Source organism: Primulina tabacum, chromosome 18, assembly GCF_025594145.1.
Source record: "Primulina tabacum isolate GXHZ01 chromosome 18, ASM2559414v2, whole genome shotgun sequence".
Taxonomy (NCBI): Eukaryota; Viridiplantae; Streptophyta; class Magnoliopsida; order Lamiales; family Gesneriaceae; genus Primulina; species Primulina tabacum.
Genome location: NC_134567.1, coordinates 32,429,390 through 32,451,689, shown reverse-complemented (window position 1 = coordinate 32,451,689; position 22,300 = coordinate 32,429,390). Strand labels below are relative to the sequence as shown.

The window sequence follows — 22,300 nt, the reverse complement described above, 5'->3', positions numbered from 1 at the left end:
TGTAGACAAATGGTTTACAAAGGAATCAATTTTTTTTCTTTTCAAGTTGCTCAATATATCTTATTATATATGAAATGATGATATGACTCTCTTGTACATAGTCATTGAATCAACCACTGGATTATATATACAACACATATAATTTAATTAACACAAAAAATTTTGTTAGACGGATCTCTTATTTGATTAATCATAAAATAATATTATTTTTTATGCTAAATATTATTTATTATTGTAAATATGAACATTTATCATTTACTACTGCGAAATCATTCATGGATGACAAATTAAAGTTTATATATACTATATATTTAACTAAACCAATCGATTTAGGTTGATCATTAATTCTAATGATCAAGGACTGATTTCCCCGTTTCCGATTTAAATAACACTTTCCTTTGGCTCAATAATTTGATTTTTGCAAAATTTTGATGAATTGATCTTTTTATTTTATTTATGAATAAATGATCGAGTTTTTCTACCACAATAATTTATACCAATTAAATATTTCCAAACTGTCGATATTACTATAAATTTACGGGTTAAATTTTAATATAGTGTAACAAGTACGAGTATCGTTCTATTACCTCAAATACAATTTTTTTAGTTAATTAAAATAATAAGTTAACGAATTAATGAACTAAATTGAAATTCAAATAAAATATGAAACAAATACAATATAAATAATTTAAATTAAAACAATAAACGATAATTGTTAGGATCTTGGTTCACCTACTCATTAATTTTTTCTGATGATTGAATTTCAATTCATACAACATGCTTTTGACGAGATTCCCTAATCAATCAACATGCTCTGCCAAGTTGCATTAATTTAATTAATAAAATGAATTAACCAAATGTCCTTGTATTATTTAATAATTAAAATCACATTAAAGAAATATGGAATCATTAAACTACACAAAAATTATAACTTTGCATGCTTGGATGTTAAATAATATATATATATATATACACACACACACAAAAACCGGCCCTGACTCGTGATAAATTTCTAATTTGTATCCATTTTTATTTTACGAAAATAATTAATTCAAATTGTAAAATATATGAATCTTTTTATAAATGGCTTTAAATTTTCCTAATATTGAACCAATTTCGGAATGAATTGACTGATTTACAACATGGCATTATATACATACATCATGTGGCCTTGCTACGAAAGATCGATGACTTAAATTAGTTTGTATAAACCCAAAACAATGAATATTTTAACCAAATTAAATTAGTCACGAATGTCTAGTTGACATTAATTAGTAGGTAGAATCACATGCACGATAAATAAATAAATAAATAAATATTAAAAGAGTGGGAGTTGTTGAAAATATGAAAAATATTTGTGTTGAAAAATATAATGTTGAATGTTGAAAATTAGGTAAAATTAGGTGTTGAATATTGAAAATTAGTGTGTGATGATGTATGTAATGATGAAATTGTTTTTGGATTGTTTTCCAAAGAAATCCTATAAATAGGATCTCCATTAGTAAAGATTTGATACAATTGAGTAGAGAGAAAAATATTATAAAGTGTGTTGTTTGGTAAATTTTGAGAGTTTGAGATTTTTACTTTTTACCATAAATTTTTACTTTTTCTCAACACGTTATCAGCACGAAGCTCTAAAAGTCTTTCATACTTTTCCAAGCTCCAAACAGAAGAAAAAGGTAACAAAAGTAATAATATTTATTTTACTGTTATTTATTTATTGTGTGTATATTTAATATATAATATAATGTTATTATTAGAAATAATAAAAATAAATTTTTCAAAAACTTGTTATAAATCCTGGGAGGATGTTAAGACGACATCCCACACTCCCGGTAAGGGATACGACAAGTATAAAAGCCTATAAGGTTTTTAAACAAAATAACTTATGACACTTCATTGTAATAATGTGATATGATATACATAATTATGACTAATATTATATACATCATATTATTACCATAAAATTATACAAATACATACATTTATTTTTTTGTACGCCAACGATCATAAACGGTAACAAAACGGCTAGTTTTTGCCCTATAAATATGATCTCACAAACTCTTTCAATCACTCCAACTTTCTCCTATTCTCTAAAAATTATTCTTCATCAAATTTTCGAAGAAAAAAAGAAGATGGCTTTCTCAAAATTATTTTTAATTATTTTGGTTATCATACTCACGAATCTTTTATTTATCGGAGAATATCCTCCTCATGTGTTTTCTTTATTTTTACAAATGATTGTACTTGTTGTTTATCCATTACTTTGTATTGCAATATTCATTAACTAATAAAATGCATCGTAATTTTTTTTAGTGCCACCATGTCAAATTTGACAAAGCTCGAATTTGTTGCGCTCGACATCACGGGAAAAAATTATATGCCATGGACTCTCGATGTAGAAATGCATCTTGAGTCATTGGGTCTAAGCGAGACCATTAAAGAAAATGGTATATCTTCATCACAAGAAAAAGCAAAAGCTATAATATTTTTGCGTCGACATCTCGATGAAGGTTTAAAATGTGAATATCTTATCGAAAAAGATCCCATGGCTCTTTGGAAATGATTGAAAGAAAGATTTGAACATATAAGGGAAGTTATACTTCCGACCGCCCGTGATGAATGGAATATGTTAAGATTCCAAGATTTTAAAAAAGTCAGTGATTATAATTCAGCGATGTATCGAATAATCTCGCAGCTAAAATTTTGTGGATATGAGGTTACAGAATCGGAAATGCTTGAAAAAACATTTTCCACGTTTCACGCATCAAATATAACTTTATAGCAACAATATAAAGTGCGTAGATTTGCGAGATATTCTGAACTCATCGCCTGTCTTCTTGTGGCGGAAAAGAACAATGAGCTATTAATGAGAAATCATCAGTCCCGACCCACTGGATCAACAGCATTTCCAGAAGTAAATGTTGTGAGTAAAAATGAATTTAAACCTGAAAACCAAAATCAAATCCAGAGACAAGGTTTTGGTCGAGGTCGAGGTCGAGGTCGAGGTCGTGGTCGTGGACGTGGACGTGGAATTGGTCGTGGTCGTGGTCGAGGCCGTGATTTTGAAAACAATAGAGATAGTTATTTTTATAAGTCATCTCAAAAGGGCGTCACGAACCATCCACAGAAAAGGCATCATGAGAACATGAGTGTTAATGAAAATCACTCGAAAATATTTAAAAGTTCTTGTTTCAGATGCGGCACTCCAGGACATTGGTCTCGTATTTGTCGAGCCCCTGAGCACCTTTGCAAGCTCTATAAAGAATCGATAAAGGGGAAAGAAAAAGAGACCAACTTCACTGAACGAATTGACTGTTTGAGTTATTCAACTCATTTTGATGCTGCTGATTTTATGAATGATTTCTCTGGAAATGATCAATATGTTGGTGGGATAGAAATGAACAATATTGATGCTATAGATTTTCTCAATGATTTCTCTGAAAATGAACAATATAATGGTAGAATATAAATGTACAATAATTTATTTTTCATGTATTCGTATAATAATGTTTTATTATCATATGTGTTATATTTACATATGTATTGTCAGTAATTTTATTTCATTGCATATTTTTTTTGAAGTTCAAATATGGAAAATGCTATGAGCAAAGCTGAAGTTTGCATACCCGATAGTGGTACAACGCACACTATCCTCCGAGATAAAAGATATTTCTTGGAACTAAAACCAACAAAAACAACGGTGAATACAATATCAGATCCTGTATACTTGATTAAAGGATGTGGTAAAGCACAATTTTTGTTACCTAATGGTACAAAATTTTTGATCAATGATGCTTTATATTCACCACAATCAAAAAGAAATTTGTTGAGTTTTAATGATATATATTCTCATGGTTATGATACTCAAACAATGAATGAAGGGAATGAGAAGTATATGTGTCTTGTCACATATAAATCAGGAAAGAAATATGTGATTGAAAAACTAGCAATACTCCCTACTGGATTGCATTATACACATATAAGTCCCATTGAATAAAACATGGTAGTTGATAATTCTTCAATATTAACCAATTGGCATGATCGATTAGGACATCCTGGTTCAACAATGATGCGAAAAATTATAGAAAATACACATGGTCATCCGCTGAAAGACCAGAAGATCTTTCAGAATAATAAGTTTCAATGTAAACCATGTTCTCTTGGAAAACTTATTATAAGACCATCACCAGCCAAAATCCAAACTGAATCACCAATGTTTCTTGAACGTATTCATGGTGATATTTGTGGACCAATCCATCCACCATGTGGACCATTCAGATACTTTATGGTATTGATTGATGCCTCTAGCAGATGGTCACATGTATGTTTATTGTCAACTCGAAATGTTGCATTTGCAAGATTACTTGCTCAAATAATAAAATTGAGGAATCAATTTCCCGATTATACAATCAAGAAAATTAGACTTGATAATGCTGGTGAATTTACTTCCCAAACTTTCAATGATTATTGTATGTCTATGGGAATCATTGTTGAGCATCATGTTGCTCATGTACATACACAGAATGGATTGGCTGAATCATTGATTAAACGTCTGCAAATGATTGCTATACCAATAATTATGAAAACAAAGCTCCCAATTTCTATATGGGGACATGCAATTTTACATGCTGCTTCATTAATTCGCATCAGACCAAGTGCATATCATAAATACTCCCCATTGCAGCTTGCATTTGGTAAAGAACCAGACATTTCTCATCTGAGAATTTTTGGATGTGTGGTGTATGTGCATATTGCACTACCGTGACGAAAGAAAATGGGTCCTCAAAGAAAGGTTGGAATTTATATCGGTTATGATAGTCCATCAATCATTCGATATCTTGAATCTCAGACAGGCGACGTGTTCACAACACGTTTTGCTGATTGTCATTTTAATGAGGAAATCTTCTCAATGTTAGGGGGAGAACAAAAACATACCGAAAAAAAATTACATGGTATGTATCATCATTGTTACATATGGATCCAAGAACAAAACAATGTGAAAAAGATGTACAGCAAATTGTGCACTTGCAAAGAATAGCAAATCAAATACCAGATGCATTTGCAGACACAAAAGGGGTAACTAAATCATATATACATGCTGCAAATGCCCCTGCTCGAATTGAAATTACGAAGAAACAAATTGAAGATACTCATGATGTCATTAAACGCCTGAAGCGTGGAAGGCTAGTCGGTTCCAAGGATAAAAATCCTCGAAAAAGAAAATTAATAGAGAAACACGATGATCACAAAATAAAGAATGATGTTCCTGAAGAAACACATGATGATCACAAAATAGAGAATGGTGTTCCTGAAGAAACACATGATGATGAAAATGTTCTGTCAGAACCACAAACTGACGAGAATCATGAAATCTCTATCAATTATATTAATACTGGAAAAATATGGAACCGAAAAGATATATAAGAAATTGATGATATATTTTCTTATAATGTGGCAATCGACATCATAAATAATAATGAAGATCATGAACCAAAATCTTTTGGTGAATGTAAAAATCGGCAGGATTGGATAAAATGGAAAGAAGCCATCCAGGTTGAATTGGATTCGCTAAATAAACGTAATGTTTTTGGACCTATAGTCCTTACTCCTGAAGGTGTAAAACCTGTTGGATACAAATGAGTTTTTATTCGAAAGCGAAATGAGAAAAATGAAATAGTAAGATATAAAGCTCGACTTCTTGCGCAAGGTTTTTCTCAAAGGCCTGGAATTGATTATGAAGAAACGTATTCTCCCGTGATGGATGCAATTACGTTTCGGTATTTGATTAGCTTGGCGGTATCTGAAAATTTAGAAATGCGTCTTATGGATGTTGTTACAGCTTACTTATATGGATCAATTGATAGTAATATATATATGAAAATCCCTGAAGAATTTAAGATGCCTGAAGCACAAAGTTCAAAACCCAGAGAATGTTATTTTGTGAAATTACAAAGATCATTATATGGGTTAAAGCAATCCGGTCGAATGTGGTATAATCAACTAAGTGATCACTTGATGAAAAAGGGATATGTAAATAATTCAATATGCCATTGTGTTTTCATTAAGAAAACAACATCCGGATGCGTAATTATTGCTGTATATGTTGATGATTTAAACATCATTGGAACAAATAAGGAAATTCAAGAAGTTGTGTCATACTTGAAGGAAGAATTTGAAATGAAGGATCTTGAAAAAACCAAGTATTGTCTGGGTTTACAAATTGAACAAAAAGAATGTGAAATATTTGTTCACCAGATAAATTATACAGAAAAGATGCTTAAACGTTTTAATATGGATAAATCAAATCCTTTAAGTACTCCAATGGTTGTTAGATCATTAAACATAGAAAAGGATCTATTCCGTCCATGTGAAGTTGATGAAGATATTCTTGGTCCAGAAGTATCATATCTAAGTGCTATCGGTGCCCTTATGTATCTTACAAATTGTACAAGGCCTGATATATCTTTTGCCGTAAATTTGTTGGCAAAATTTAGCACATATCCAACAAAGAGACACTGGAACGGAATTAAACATATATTCCGTTATCTACGAGGAACGACAGACTTGGGACTTTTGTATTCAAAAGATGCTAATCCAAGTATAATTGGTTATGCCGATGCTGGATACTTATCTGATCCACACAAGGCACGTTCCCAAACTGGATATGTATTTACTCGTGGAGGCATTGCAATTTCTTGGCGTTCACAGAAACAAACGCTTGTAACAACTTGATCAAATCATGCCGAGATTATTGCACTACATGAAGCAAGCCGTGAATGTGTGTGGTTAAAATCAATGAGCCAACATATCCAAATCTCATGTGGATTATCATTCGACGAGAAGCCTGTGATACTATATGAAGATAATGCTGCATGTGTAGCTCAAATGAAAGAAGGATACATAAAAAGCGATAGAACTAAACATATTCCTCCTAAGTTCTTCGCATTCACCAAGGAGCTTGAGAAGAATAAATGTATTGATGTTCGTCACATTCAATCAAGTGAAAACTCATCAGATCTCTTCACAAAGGCAGTTCCTACGACAATAATATTTAGAAAGCACATATATAATATTGGGATGCGCAATCTATGAAATTTGTGAAGAATTCTTCATGTCAACATGAGGGGGAGTTTACGTGACTGCACTCTTTTTCCCTTACTATGGTTTTTATCCCAATGGGTTTTTCCTAGTAAGGTTTTTAACGAGGCAGTACAAAATCACGTAATGAAGATATCATCGTATCATGATCATCATCACAAGGGGGAGTGTTGAAAATATGAAAAATATTTGTGTTGAAAAATATAATGTTGAATGTTGAAAATTAGGTAAAATTAGGTGTTGAATATTGAAAATTAGTGTGTGATGATGTATATAATGATGAAATTGTTTTTGAATTGTTTTCCAAAGAAATCCTATAAATAGGTCTCCATTTGTAAAGATTTGATACAATTGAGTAGACAGAAAAATATTATAAAGTGTGTTGTTTGGTAAATTTTGAGAATTTGAAATTTTTACTTTTTACCATAAATTTTTACTTTTTCTCAACGAGAGCAAGATTAAGTTTGCATTGTAATTAAGTCACTGAAGCAGCTGATGAATCTCCCCCAGCCCTAATTATATTATGGTCGATAACAATAACCCAAGCTAATCTTCATTCACGTTGCACACCATACTAATTAAACCCAACCAATTTCATTTTTCAATCCACATTCATTACTTTCTTACCAATTCTCATCAGCTTTCATATGCTCACCCGTCATCCATTAATTCTTGTTCCGATATGCTTGCTGATCTGTCCATCTGCTGTGCTAAACAATCAATAATTTAATATAACACATATATACGTACTGATCGATCTTGGGAACAACTGACCGGAGCATGGACAGCCGGCCACCTCTTCCTCCGCCATAATATTCTTCGAATTTTACTTTCGTTCTCGGGTACGGGTTCATGATCTTCACATGGAGCCCCCATATTCGGAACCCTGCACGATGGATTTACTGTCACCGTCATAATTAATGGAGGAGTAGTCTTGTTAGAAATCGTGAAGGTCGGTGTTGGGCGAACACTGTGAATTGATCTCCCTTGGGAAGTTGCAGGGTTTGGATAAAATGAGATTACGATAACTCGGTAGAGTATGTGAGCGCTTACGTACAGTTGTCATTAGTTCAATCATCTCGAGCTTATTACACAAGATTTGCATGCGCTATTATGTTCGTCGATGATTCATTCACTACGAAAGATATTGCTACAAACAATGGGAGCATGCGTATATTTCTCATATTAATATTATTATTGAAATGAGCCGTCATCCCACAGAATGAAATAAAAACCGCTATATATATATATGCAGGTTTTGTTGGATGAGGATTAGTTTGGGTTGCCCATTGGTGAGGGAAGGGAACAGTAGGAGTACGATTCATGTACGCTACCCTAGCTAGCTTCTCTTGTGTCGACATTTTGCTCCGGTTGGCGTGCATTAATATATGTTGATTCAACAAAAGCCAGTGCTCTTTTGGGAACCAAACACAAGGATTAAAAGGAAAAGCAGCAGGCAGATTATATTGAAGTGATCGAGCCTGAATTTCATGAAAGAGCTCTCTCTTCATTCATCTAAAATTGTAGACCCTTTTTTCCACTTTTAACATCAACACTTGTAAAAGCATGTTTTTTTTCTTTCACTATTATGTTAATCAAATTTCCACCTCATTTGGATTTTCACATTTTTCACGCCTTCACAAATCCCAAAAAAATATATTTCGCAGTTAAATATAATATAATATAGTATAGTAGAACAGATGTTAATTTTTTTTTGTAGGATCAATAATGCGAAACCAACTAACTATTAATCATTCGCAATACTACCATCTTACATATTTTACCGATAGACAATTAGAAATATCATGATATAATTGAATATAATAACTATTAATATCTGTGACTTTCATGTTTTTTCAGAACTTGAAAATTTATTGTGTTATTTAGTCTTATAAGTAAAGCTACGATAAAAGAAACACTCAAGTTAAGTATAAAGCTTGACCAATAAAACATCATGCTCTGAAACAATATCATTCACAATGTTATCCATCTCGATCTCCGTTTCTAGGTCAAAAGGGTTTTGTCCATTCCGATGTAACTTTAATTGGATTTCGAGCCTTTAATTTGATCTTGCTCCAAGGACACCCACATTGATTGGTTAATGGGTGTTAATAACACCCATTAATTTTCGTCCACCAATGTGGGCGCAAGAATTAATAATCTTGGCTGACATGGCAGCCAAGAAATTCATCAGAATGAACGGCGTTATTTCGAAATTTGCGACGTTTTTTCGTAAACCATCGCAACTTTGCGACGGTTTTTCGTAAACCGTCGCAAAGTGAAAAGCGTCTGTTTTTTTTAAAAAAAGGTCGCTATTTGCGACGGTTTTTTAACACCCGTCGCTATGTGCGACGGTTTTTGAGAAAAACCGTCGCTAATTATCAACAACGGCTATTTTCAAACGGCAAAATTATGCACCAACGGCTATATTCGATTATCGCAATTCGTTTTCTTTGTATTTTGTGTTTTTTTTAAAGAGATTGTGTTGAATAATATTTTAAATAAAAGAGTCCAACTTTTTTTCATTTCTTAATAATATTTTAATGAATATTGAAATTAAGTTATTTTTAAAATAATAATACTATTTATTTTTAGTAATATTTGGTGTAAAATTTTAAAAATATTAGAAAGATATTGAAATATTAAAAATAAAAAAAAATGAGTAAGTGGACAGTGGGACCCATAAATAATGAAAGTTGAAATTAAATGAATGTGGGTGTGTGTTAATAATGGGAAGTGTTAATGTAATAAATATGTGGTTCGTGGACCCCATCATTTTTGATGAGATGGAGAGTTATTAACATGGATTAATTCCGACGGATGCGGATGCCCTAACAATATGCTCATATTCAACATTCGGAACAATATTTAATTACAATTTATATTTATATATATTATATAAATAATTTTATCCTCACCTGGCTATGATAACTATTTAAAAGTCTTTAATTTTTATTATTATTTTCTAAGATAAATGAATGGAAATTGTTTCATTTGTACCTAACATCGTTTCGTCTAAATTTTGGGGATTTTTCTTCCAAGGGCACGGATCGTCTGGACGAAAGAAATGGCCGTGACTTCTGATGATAACGGCACAACGGTCTGCACCCACTGGTAAGTTCTTTCCGATGAAGAATTAATTTAGTTTTTGGATGTAATTGTGTGATCGATCATTTTCTTCTTCCATCAACTCGCTCCCTATCCAATACCTACTTTATTTTATAAGAATCTTAATGTTGGCTTCCTTCCTATGTATGATCCCGCAACTGAATATAGCTGCCGATTATTTGCTGTTTTATGCCAAGATTTGCGTGATGATTGTCGTCAACTCTGAATGTTCTCAACGGTTGTGTTACTCTAGTAATTTATTCTGTATCAACAATTTTACTGTGAAAATCTATGGGTCTAGAAGCACAGACCCTGATTGCCGATACTCATTTTTGGTCTATGTTCATTGAAAAGGTAAGAAATAAATGAGCTGAGTTGGGCCAATTTCGCCCTTTTACTTTCTTTATGTAACCTGATTGATGAGTTGTGTGTATTTATTGTTCAAAATGTAGTTTGACCATTCAATTTCATTTTCTAAAAATACCCGTTTTCACATTTTTTAAACAATGAATGTTTATAATTGTCTCATTTGATGTTGAACTGGCGCCTTCATCTTTTCGGTGTATTATTATAATTGTTTGAGCTGATATGCTTTGATAATTTTGTTACGTCTCAACTTCCGAAGTGTTTTCTGATTTGTTTATTTTTTTTTTGTTTTTTGTTTTTTTTACAGTGACAGGGCAATCCCTTCCTCTAATATCAATTTACATTTTGCACACTGCTCCAGAAATCTAGAAAAATGTAAAGTATGTGGTGATATGATTCCAAAAAAATTGTCAGAAGAACATTTTCTCAGCACTCATGCCCCGGTATGCAATACAGTTTTACCATTTGAAAACATTATTAACTAGAGTATGTACAAGAACCATCTGTATCTGCTAAGCTGTCTTGATTGCTACTGTTGGTTCCGTGGTTTGATGGTACTCTGGTAGATTTTGGTGTGACTGAGCCCCTAGCCGGATAAGATTTGGATGATAGATTTTAATGTGAATGAGTCCCTAACTGGATAGGTTTTGGTAGAACCATTTGTTATCTGTCCATTCCTAAGCAAGCTGTGAGACCATTCGATTGGCTGGGAGATGTAGCTACCAGTTGGGCGGGAGAGTGAAACAAGTCATAGGTAGCTACCATGGAGCTCACATGTCCTTGTTTTTGCATTGACTTTATATAAAGCTTATCTTATTTGTGCATGAATCTTGATTATATCATTGATATGTTGCTAATGATTTGTTGCTCTAGCGTGTTAATCTCAGTTGTATGTTTTTACAAGCGATTATCTCATTCGCATGTTACTTTACATTTGATGTCACTTGCAGTTTGAAATTCTATAAACTTAAAATTTTTGCTCAGCTAAAACTAACATCTAGAGTATAAGGTATCTACCGATGCTAACTTGTGAATAACTAAATCTCATGGACTCCTTTACAAAATTCCTTACTTGGGCTAATATGGGTCACCATCTCATTAACCACGGGATATTTGGGTGTACCAGAGTAAAAAATACTTTTTTGAAGTATTTGAGGGTGGTGGGGGTGGGGAGAGGATGGGAGTTTAAGAGTTAAAAGAGTGACCGGGCTGTTCGCATCATCAGCCCCGGATTAAATGGGTTCATTTGAAGCATTCATGTTGTATGACTATAGGGCCACCTGGTGTAGACGTGTTTTTTTATTACACCCTATGAAGTCCTGAACCATTTTAGCTAGACAATCATTTCATTGTTCTTCTTTAAGGAAGATTTTCTCCGCAATCATGCTCTGGTATGCAAATTTATCCTACCTACTGAAATGATATGACTTGATTTTGTACAAGAAGCAACGACTGCTAAAGAATGTTCTGTTTTTAGTCTTCTCGGGATTTTTTTTCTGTGGTTTGATTAATAGGTTTTTCGTGTGGACGAGTCCCTATTAAGGGGAAACTTATTTTTGTTAGACCCATTTATCATCTGTCAGTTGCGGCTGAGCTCAGATTTCCTTTTTTGCATTGTTTTGATTAGGATAAATTAGCGTAATTATTTTGATTACATAAGTATGAATAGACCTTAAAAGATTCCCTTACTATGACAAGCTTGAAACTTTTACGCATAAATATAGCAATGGTCTATAATTTTAAAAGGTTTAAACTCTGTCTTTTTTTTTTTAGGGATTCAGATCACAATCTTCTGCACTTTTCATTGTGATGGAGATAAAGTCTTCTACATTTTCTGACCCCAACATCATTTGCAACATCTATTTAATCATTTCCTTGATTTATTTTGGTTCTCAAATCGTTTTATAACTCTCCTTTTGTGGATAAATTAGTGGTCAGATAATCGTGAATTAGTTCTTGTCAGTTGACAGCTATGTATGCTGCTGACCTTGATAAATTGCCAGGTGGCTTGTTCTCTGTGCAGTGAAACAATGGATCGTGACATTTTAGATGTTCACAGAGGAGAAAATTGCCCGAAAAGGATCGCGACATGTGAATACTGCGAGTTTCCTCTGCCTGCAATTGATTTATTGGAGCATCAGGTAGTTAGCTGCTTTTGATGATACTGGAAATTGTCAATCTTGTGTGATATAATGTGCTTTTCTTGTTTGATCCAGGAAGTATGTGGCAACCGGACAGAACTATGTCATTTGTGTCACAAATATATTAGACTTCGTGAAAGGTATGGCCATGAAAGCAGATGCAGCGGCATTGTTGATAACGCTGCAGAATCTTCCAGGTAAGTAAAATCACCGATTAACTTATGCCATCACCTTCTACCTTAAGTTTTGTTAGAATCTTAAGTTTCACTGGGGAAAATACCGACCCTTCTTCTTTGGTTGGTTTGGTCACAAAGGACCGTGTGGATGAAATCTTCCTATGAACACTTTGTTACTGAGGAGATGGAATATATTGAAATAAAGGAGGGTGGGACAAATTTTTCGTAGGAGATTCTCATTTTCTTCGTGCACTTGATGTGTTAGATCTTTTCCTAAAAACGACAATACTTTTAAATTTTGTAGAAATTCCTTTATTTTAAAATACCAAAACGAGTCGTGCGTGGGATGAGAGCATGGCATTTCTTGTAATTACTCCTTCACCCGACTCCAGCACCTGGCTGTCATATTCCTTGCATTTCTATGTAATTTACTATCTACTTATCTTGTCATCACATGTCTTTGAAGGAACACAAGGCCACCTGAAAGAGGTCGTGGTGCTCCAAGAAGGCAGCAGCGGGGGTTTTCAACCAAACGCCTCCTGTTTACTATTGCTATTACGGGAATTGCAGTTTTGTTAGGTTCACTCTTTTTCCGAAGGAAACCAGATCACAATCAAGTTCACTGATACCCTCAACTACCGAGTTTGATAGCTGGGACTGCTGATTCTATTTATATCCATGTTTTCTATAAGAGTCTGATAGTGCCATTCTACGACCCTTGGTATCTAATGTCTGTGGATTAATTGGTGTTTGCTTACGTAAATATGGTATAAGAAAATTGATTTCATGCTCTTTTTATTCGTTGGAATTTGGTTGGATCCAAGTGATGGGATTTAGGGTCGAGGCTATGAACGAGTATTGGCTTTATCTGCCAATGCTACCAAACATCAGTTATATGTAATTTTTTCAATTCTAAACCTTTTTAAATTTTGGAATAGGATCGTTGAAAGGAGTACATTAACAGGTTTTTTTTTTTTACTTAGACACAAATATTACGAAACATACAACATAAGTAGCTATATTGCAACATTGTTCGACTTATTTACGTTTGTTGTCATTAAAACAAAATAATTCACTATTCATGAAATTACTTCTTGAAAAATAATTTCGTCGAGGGCTCGTGAATGTGCACATCGTTGGTTGTGATGATTTTGTGCCAACAAAATACAATCGAAGTATAATTATTAAAAATTAAATAAATTTAAAGAACCTCCTCCTCAGGTTGTAATGGAAATAGGAGGCTCGTCCTTGTGGCGTGCTCCACGGTTACTGTTGTACTAGCTACTATACAAGCTCGCCCTTGTTCCCATGAAGGAGTTTACTTTCTTTCTATCTCAGCTTGCTACTTTCGGGTATCGATTTTCTCTGCCCTTTCTACTTATACATTTTTAATGTCGAATTGAATATTTAGTTTCTAATTATGAAATGGGTTTTGAAGTATGATAATTGGCGCCTGGTGAAAACAACACATTTTCAAGTTTAATTAATTTGCTCTCCATTTTTATTTTTATTATTGTGGACTGACCTGATCTCGAGTTATCTACGATTCAGTCAGAGTTTCCCTGCATGCTATTTGATTTATAGCTTACTGACCTGCGCTCTAGTCAACTCAAATTTTGAATGTTCAAAAAGTGTTCAAACTTCCTACTTAATTAAGCAGTCTGTTTAAACGAGCATGAAACTTTCAGACAAGATAATAGCAGCCATTTGCTTTATATCTCTTGATCGCTAGAAATCTCAATATTTATGGAAAAACATCAAGTGAAATCTAACTCAAGTATGTTGCATAGTAGTGACTAGTGAGGGAATGAATTGGGAAGAAATTGAAGTCACCTTTAGAAGTGAACTTTGTTGGCATATACATGTAAGATCATTCCTAAGCTGACAATATGCCTTTTTGCTTCCTTTCTGGCTTTTGGATTGAGTTCGCTTTGTCTAGTTTGTAACTATGAATTATAATTCTACCTTTTTACAGCAAATTCACGAGATATGCATCGAATACGGCAAACATATGTCATGCTAGAATTTTCTACTTCATGATCGGGACATGCTATTGTCTGATTATTCATGCGAACTATGATTGACCACTAATCTCTTTTTAAAATAGCAGTTAGTCGTTAAAAATTTAATGGAACTCAAAAGATGGGGGTTATTTATTATACACTGGTACATGGCTATGTATGTCACTGAGCTTTACATGAGGTACCAATCTGGCGTTGTTACTGATCAGATGCTCACCTAAATATGCGACAAATATGGACAAATGCTAGGATTTTTGCCTATTATTTACCTCCAATTTATCACGAACATAGTGTTGGATCAATTTATTTATATGGGCTTATATGTGAATAATTATGTGTTGTGGGTTAGTCTATTAAGTTAAGCTCAAAATAAAGTGATCAATTAATGTTTCGGGTTATTGGGCTTTAATGTATCTAATAGGTTGTGGGCCTTTAATGTGTAGAGACATAAGTGTAATTTCTGTTTTTATGATGGGCTAAAACAGAAATATCAGAAGATATTGATAAATATTATCTATAAATATGGGTCATGGTCCCCAGATCTCGCTTTATCATTTTCACTATTCTCTCCCCCATTAAGAAAATAGTTCTGAAGAGAAACTAAAGGATTCTCTCAAGGAAAGAGCGCGTAGATCTGGAAGATCGAGACACGTTCTAAAGAATTCAGGATTAATGGCTTCAGATACGCTTCCGCTTAAGTTTTCAGTCAAATTCTTAATTATTTAACGTGATGGATTCTGCGGTTTATGGGTTTTCCCCAACAAGTGGTATCATAGCCATTCATGTTTGAATCATTGAGATTTGTTTAAAGTTTTGCATATTATTTGGATCCAGATCTAGAAAAGAAAATTTTGTTTAAAACTTTTCTGTTATGGTTTTAGATCTGAAAAACTTTTTGATATGGCTCCAGATCTGGAAAATATATTGATATGTTTTCAGATCTGAAAATATTTTGATATGGTTTCAGATCTGAAAATTATTTTGGTTTAGATCTGAAAATATTTTGATATGGTTTCAGATCTGGAAACTATTTTGGTTGAAAACCAAATCTTTTAAAGTTTCAGTTTTGGTAAAAAGATTTGGTTGTAAATTTTTAAAAAAATTTGGTATAAGATTTCGATTTTCCTTCCAGTTTTGTTCAACAAAATATTTTAGATGAAAATCGAAAATTCGGATTAAAAAAAAGGTACGGATTCGGGTCGGGTCGTACGGACCCTGGTTGACCCGACCCGTACGGAACCGGGTCGGGTCGTACGGAACCGGGTCGACCCGATCCGTACGGAATTTCCTAAAATTTAAATTTTTTTTTCGGTTCAGGTTTATTCGGTTCAGGTTAAATATTCATTAATTCAAATAATGATAAGGTTATATGTATTTTTAAAATTGATTGATTGAAATAAAATGTCGCCAAAGTGACCTCTTTTATGGAAATTAATTTTATTTTGAAATACAAAAGGATTTTGGGTATATGTGATTTATATGAATATTGATCGGCCCAAAGGAAGGTTAATATTTAATATAATCACATATGCAATTGTGGTGGTAAACATGTGATAGTTGTTCGGTTTTTCATGTGAATAATAAATCGGCCCAAAGGAAGGTTGTTATTTGACATGATAGTTACTATCAGTGTTTGACTGCTGCGCCAGGATATCACTTACAAGTTAATTTTTTGTCCAAAGATGAAACATTAATGGAGTGCTCGATATTCTGTTTTTGGGGGTTTACATTATTTGAATTTATTGATTATTTTATTTGAATATTTGGTTGAGCATGTATGCTTTGTTTTTTGTTCTCTGTTCAGATTTGACTCCTGCAAATATTCATTCCAACATAAATTCTATTCCTATGTTAAATGGCTCGAATTTTAAATCGTGGCAAGAGAATTTATTGATAGTTCTCGGACTCATGGATTTGGACCTTACGATAAGGGTTGCTCTCCTCCCGCCATTACGGATAAGAGTATCTCTGATGAAAAGAGGGAGTTTGAAAGGTGGGAGAGATCGAATCGCATGTGTATGATGATCATGAAGAGGGCCATTCCAGAAACATTCAGGGGCACAATGTCTAGCGACATTGCTACGGCTAAGGCTTTCCTTCAAGACCTCGAAAAGAGGTTTGCTAAAAGTGAAAAGTCTAAAATTGGTACACTTTTGGCAAGCCTCGTTTCAATGAGGTACATAGGTAAGGGCAACATCAGGGAGTACATTATGAAAATGTCTCATCTTGCTTCAAGGTTGAAAGCACTGAAGCTTGACCTCTCTGAGGACTTGCTGGTGCATCTGGTTTTGATATCTCTTCCTCCTCAGTTTAACCAGTTCAAGGTGAGTTATAACTGTCAGAAAGAGACTTGGTCTCTGAATGAGCTCATCTCGCACTGTGTCCAGGAAGAGAAAAGGTTGAAGCAAGACAAGACAGAACGTGCTCATTATGCCTCTACCTCGAATGATAAAGGAAAGAAACGAAAGGATAAGGAAGCTGCTGATACACAGCCTCCGAAGAAACAACAGAAGAATCCTAGTGATTCTCAAAGTTCTGATTGTTTTTTCTGTGGCAGTGATGGGCATATGAAGAAGCAGTGCAGTAATTATCACGCTTGGCGTGCTAAGAAATGTATGCTTCTGAATATGGTTTGTTCTGAGGTTAATTTAACTCCAGTGCCTAAACACACTTGGTGGACAGATTCTGATACAACAACTCACATCAATGTGTCAATGCAGTGTTGCCTGGATTGCCGAAAACCAAGTGATGCTGAAAGATTCATCTATGTTGGTGACGGCAACAAAGTTGAAGTTGAGGCAATAGAAAAATTTAGATTATTGTTAAAGACTGGAATATATTTAGATTTTTATGAAACATTTGTTGTGACATCTTTTAGACGGAATTTGATTTCCATTTCTGCATTGGACAAATTTGGTTATTCTTGTTCTTTTGGAAATGGAATATTCAGTTTGTTTCTCGATTCAAAATTGGTTGGTTCTGGTTCTTTATCAGGATACGATAATCTTTATTCTTTGGATGTTATTGCTTCATTTAATGAATCCCTGCAAACAAGTAGAGGCACTAAAAGAAAATTAACCAGTGAGAATTCAGCTGCGTTATGACACAAAAGATTGGGTCATATCTCTGAAAAGAGAATAAGGAGACTCGTGTCAGACGAAATTCTCGAACCTTTAGATTACACAGATTTTAATAACTGTGTTAATTGTATAAAGGGAAAACAAACCAACAAAAGGAGATTTGAAGCCAACAAGTGTTCAGGCGTCTTAGAACTTATACATACTGATATTTGTGGACCATTCCCTTCAGCTTCTTGGAATGGTCAACAGTATTTTATAACGTTCACAGACGATTTTTCAAGATATGGCTTCATTTATCTCATTCATGAAAAGGCACAGTCATTGGATGTGTTCAAAAGCTATAAAGCTGAAGTTGAAAATCAACTTGGCTTAAAGATTAAAAGCGTTAGATCTGACCGTGGTGGTGAATACTATGGTAGATATGACGGTTCAGGTGAACAACGTCCAGGACCTTTTGCTAGATTCCTAGAGGAATGCGGTATCGTCCCACAGTACACTATGCCGGGTTCGCCCACTATGAATGGTGTTGCTGAAAGACGAAACAGAACGCTTAAGGACATGGTGAGGAGTATGATCAGTCATTCTACCTTACCAGAATCACTCTGGGGAGAAGCACTAAAGACTGCAGCATATATCCTTAACAGGGTTCCAACTAAGGCAGCGACCAAAACCCCTTATGAACTTTGGACGGGTAAAAAGCCCAGCCTTAAGCATCTGCACGTTTGGGGATGTTCAGCTGAGGCAAGACCTTACAAGCCTAATGAAAAGAAACTGGACTCAAGGACGGTTAATTGTTATTTTATTGGATACTCTGAAAGATCCAGGGGGTACAAGTTTTATGATCCCACGAATAAGTCGATTTTTGAGTCAGGAAATACCCGGTTCTTTGAGGATGTTGAGTTTGCGGGAGGAGATAAAGTAAGGATATTGTCTTTGAAGAGGAATATGTAAATATTCCCACAGGTGTCTTGGACATTGATCAGGATCATATTCCTCACTTTGACCAAGACACAATACAGGAAGACAATATTAGAGATCCTCTCATTCCAGATGAACAAACTCAAGCACCTCCAGAACCTATGCCATTAAGGAGATCCACTAGAGAGCGGAGAAATGCATTGTCAGATGATTACATTGTATTTTTTCAAGAACATGAGGCAGACATTGGATTGATGGAGGATGATCCTATTAACTTCCGTCAAGCCATGGAAAGTTTTAACTCTCAAAAGTGGAATGATGCCATGAATGAGGAGATAAAGTCCATGAAGGACAATGACGTATGGGATCTTGTCCCATTGCCTAAAGGTTCGAAGCACATTGGTTGCAAATGGATATTTAAAACCAAGAGGGATTCGAAAGGCAATGTGAAAAGATATAAGGCTCGTCTTGTCGCTAAAGGCTTTACACAGAAAGAAGACATTGATTATAAAGAGACTTTCTCTCCGGTTTCTTCGAAAGACTCTTTAAGGATTATAATGGCTTTGGTGACGCATTTCGATCTTGAGCTTCATCAGATGGATGTAAAGACTGCATTTCTAAATGGTGACATTGATGAAACGATTTATATGGTGCAGCCAGAAAATTTTGTGTCCAAAGACACAAATAATATGGTTTGCAAATTAAAGAAATCCATCTATGGGCTCAAGCAGGCATCTCGACAATGGTATTTCAAATTTCATCAAGTGATCATCTCGTTTGGTTTTGAGATGAATTTGGTCGATGATTGTGTGTACCATAAGTTCAGTGGGAGTAAGCATATTTTTCTGGTTTTATATGTTGATGACATTCTACTCGCTAGCAACGATATAGAGTTGTTGCATGAAACCAAGAGATTTCTAGCTAAGAATTTTGAGATGAAAGATCTTGGTGATGCATCTTTTGTACTGGGTATTCAGATACATCTGGATCGTTCTCGGGGTATTCTTGGATTATCTCAGAAAGGCTATATCGAAAAAGTTCTCAAGCGATACGGGATGCAAAATTGTAAACCAACAGATAACCCTGTGGCTAAAGGAGACAAATTTAGTCTCAAACAATGCCCAAAGAATGATTTCGAGGAAAAAGAAATGCAGAAGGTTCCCTATGCATCTGCAGTGGGGAGTCTGATGTATGCTCAGGTTTGTACACGTCCAGATATTGCGTACGTGATAGGAATGTTGGGACGATATTTAAGTAATCCAAGAGTGGAACATTGGAAAGCAGTCAAAAGGGTTTTACGGTACCTACAGAGAACAAAAGATTACATGCTCATATATCGGAGGTTGGATCAGCTTGAGATCATTGGGTATACTGACTCCGATTTTGCTGGATGCCAAGATAGTATGAAATCGACGTCGGGCTACATCTATCTCCTTGCTGGAGGTGCTATTTCCTGGAAGAGTGCTAAACAGTCTCTTATAGCTTCTTTCACCATGGCAGCTGAGTTTGTAGTGTGTTATGAGGCATCCAATCATGGAATATGGCTGCAAAATTTTGTCACGGGACTGCGCATTGTTGATGGCATTGAAAGGCCACTAAGATTACATTGTGACAATAAATCAGCAGTTATGTATTACAATAACAACAGGAGCTCGACGAAGTCAAAACACATTGACATCAAGTTTCTGGTTGTTAAAGAAAGAATTCAGAGTGGAAAGTTGTCTATTGAGCATATCGGTACAAACTCCATGGTGGCGGATCCGCTTACTAAGGGACTACCACCCAAACAGTTTCATGAGCACATTGCTAGTATGGGTGTTATGTCAATTGAGGAAATTCAGTTTTAGTGGGAGTTTGTTGTTTTAAATGCTTTTCAGTTGTAGACATTTTCAGTTACAGTTATATAAATTTATTTTCTGCAGAAATAAATTTCAAGTTAAGTCACACTCTGATTATGATTTAAAGTTTGATCTCAATAAGGTTAAGGGAGGACCAGTTGGAAATAGGCATGTTACGGTCACATTGCATGAAATTTCCATGCTACACATCCACTTCATGATCCATGTCATTCAGTTGTGTTGACATATGTGACCATTGATGAGTCTAGTTACCTTGAGTGTAGCGAAGACTGCTTTGATCCTATGTTGATGTGATTGATGGACCGGATTGGTTATAGATACATTTCGGAATGACAACCATTTTGAACTCATAAGGTTATTTTCACAAACATAATTATAAAGTTGCACATATAGCCCAAGTGGGAGATTGTTGGATCAATTTATTTATATGGGCTTATATGTGAATAATTATGTGTTGTGCGTTGTCTATTAAGTTAAGCCCAAAATAAAGTGATCAATTAATGTTTCGGGTTATTGGGCTTTAATGTATCTAATGGATTGTGGGCCTTTAATGTTTAGAGACGTAAGTGTAATTTATGTTTTTATGATGGGCTAAAACAGAAATATCAGAAGATATTGATAAATATTATATATAAATATGGGTCATGGTCCCCAGATCTCGCGTTATCATTTTCACTATTCTCTCCCCCATTAAGAAAATAGTTCTGAATAGAAACTAAATGATTCTCTCAAGGAAAGAGCGCGTAGATCTAGAAGATCAAGACACATTCTAAAGAATTCAGGATTATGGCTTCAGGTACGCTTACGCTTAAGTTTTCAGTCAAATTCTTAATGATTTAACGTGATGGATTCTGCGGTTTATGGGTTTTCCCCAACACGTAGCAGTTAGTAATTGAAAATTTAATGGAATTCAAAAGATTATGGTTATGTATTATCCACAGGTATGTGGCTATATATTTTGCTGTGCTATACTCGAGGTACCAAGCTGGCATCGTTACTGATGAGATGCTCACTTTCCCAAAGTCACGTTTTATAATCACTGGTTTCCTAGAAGCTCTTGGGGTTGTTTCTGGAATGTATTCTGGATATGTAAGACACTAGAATTTTTACCAGTTTGTTTTGATGTGGGCCTCTGTACTGAATGTCGTGTATTGTTTTGACGTGGGCCTCTGTAGTGAATGTCTTGTATCTCTAATAGCCAATCTTTCCTGACCAGCTATACCCATATTGAGTCAGGTAATATAAATTTGATTTGAGCTGGACGTTAAATTTTAGACGTCTGATTCCTCAGTTCAATGCAATTAATTTTTAATCAATTTATACAGATTGTATGTATGTTCAGTAAATTTTGAGGTGTCTTTGAGAGACATGTAATCTTGACGACACTTCTTGGTGGTATTATAGTCAATGATATTAGTGGGAGACTTCGTGGCGAGGGGAACTTGCACAAAGACCCTTTTCTTTTCAATTTCTAACAAGAACCTTTTTGCTGGGTTAAATGTGGAGGCACTAAACTATGTTGCCTGGGCA

At 34.5% G+C, this 22,300-nt stretch overlaps 1 protein-coding gene and 1 long non-coding RNA gene across 2 annotated transcripts; both read left to right on the top strand.

Moving 5' to 3' along the window:
• The first annotated feature begins 10,057 nt into the window (after positions 1–10,057).
• Positions 10,058–13,690, top strand: LOC142533670 (uncharacterized). Its single transcript, XM_075640513.1, has 5 exons — positions 10,058–10,215; positions 10,883–11,018; positions 12,579–12,716; positions 12,792–12,913; positions 13,359–13,690. Exons 1-5 carry the CDS (start codon positions 10,169–10,171, stop codon positions 13,516–13,518), a joined length of 603 nt encoding a protein of 200 aa, XP_075496628.1. The 5' UTR covers positions 10,058–10,168; the 3' UTR covers positions 13,519–13,690.
• Positions 13,691–14,107: 417 nt separating this feature from the next.
• LOC142532144 (uncharacterized) lies at positions 14,108–21,979 on the top strand. Its single transcript, XR_012816512.1, has 3 exons — positions 14,108–14,244; positions 21,504–21,566; positions 21,712–21,979. It is a non-coding gene; the product is annotated as an uncharacterized LOC142532144 (long non-coding RNA).
• The last annotated feature ends 321 nt before the right edge of the window (positions 21,980–22,300 follow it).

Bases quoted from the DNA above. Each gene is read 5' to 3' on its own strand.
- LOC142533670 (XM_075640513.1), top strand. From the start codon at position 10,169: ATGGCCGTGACTTCTGATGATAACGGCACAACGGTCTGCACCCACTG. The intron at 10,216-10,882 runs GTAAGTTCTTTC...TTTTTTTTACAG, and splicing joins ACAACGGTCTGCACCCACTG to TGACAGGGCAATCCCTTCCT. The intron at 11,019-12,578 runs GTATGCAATACA...ATAAATTGCCAG, and splicing joins TTCTCAGCACTCATGCCCCG to GTGGCTTGTTCTCTGTGCAG.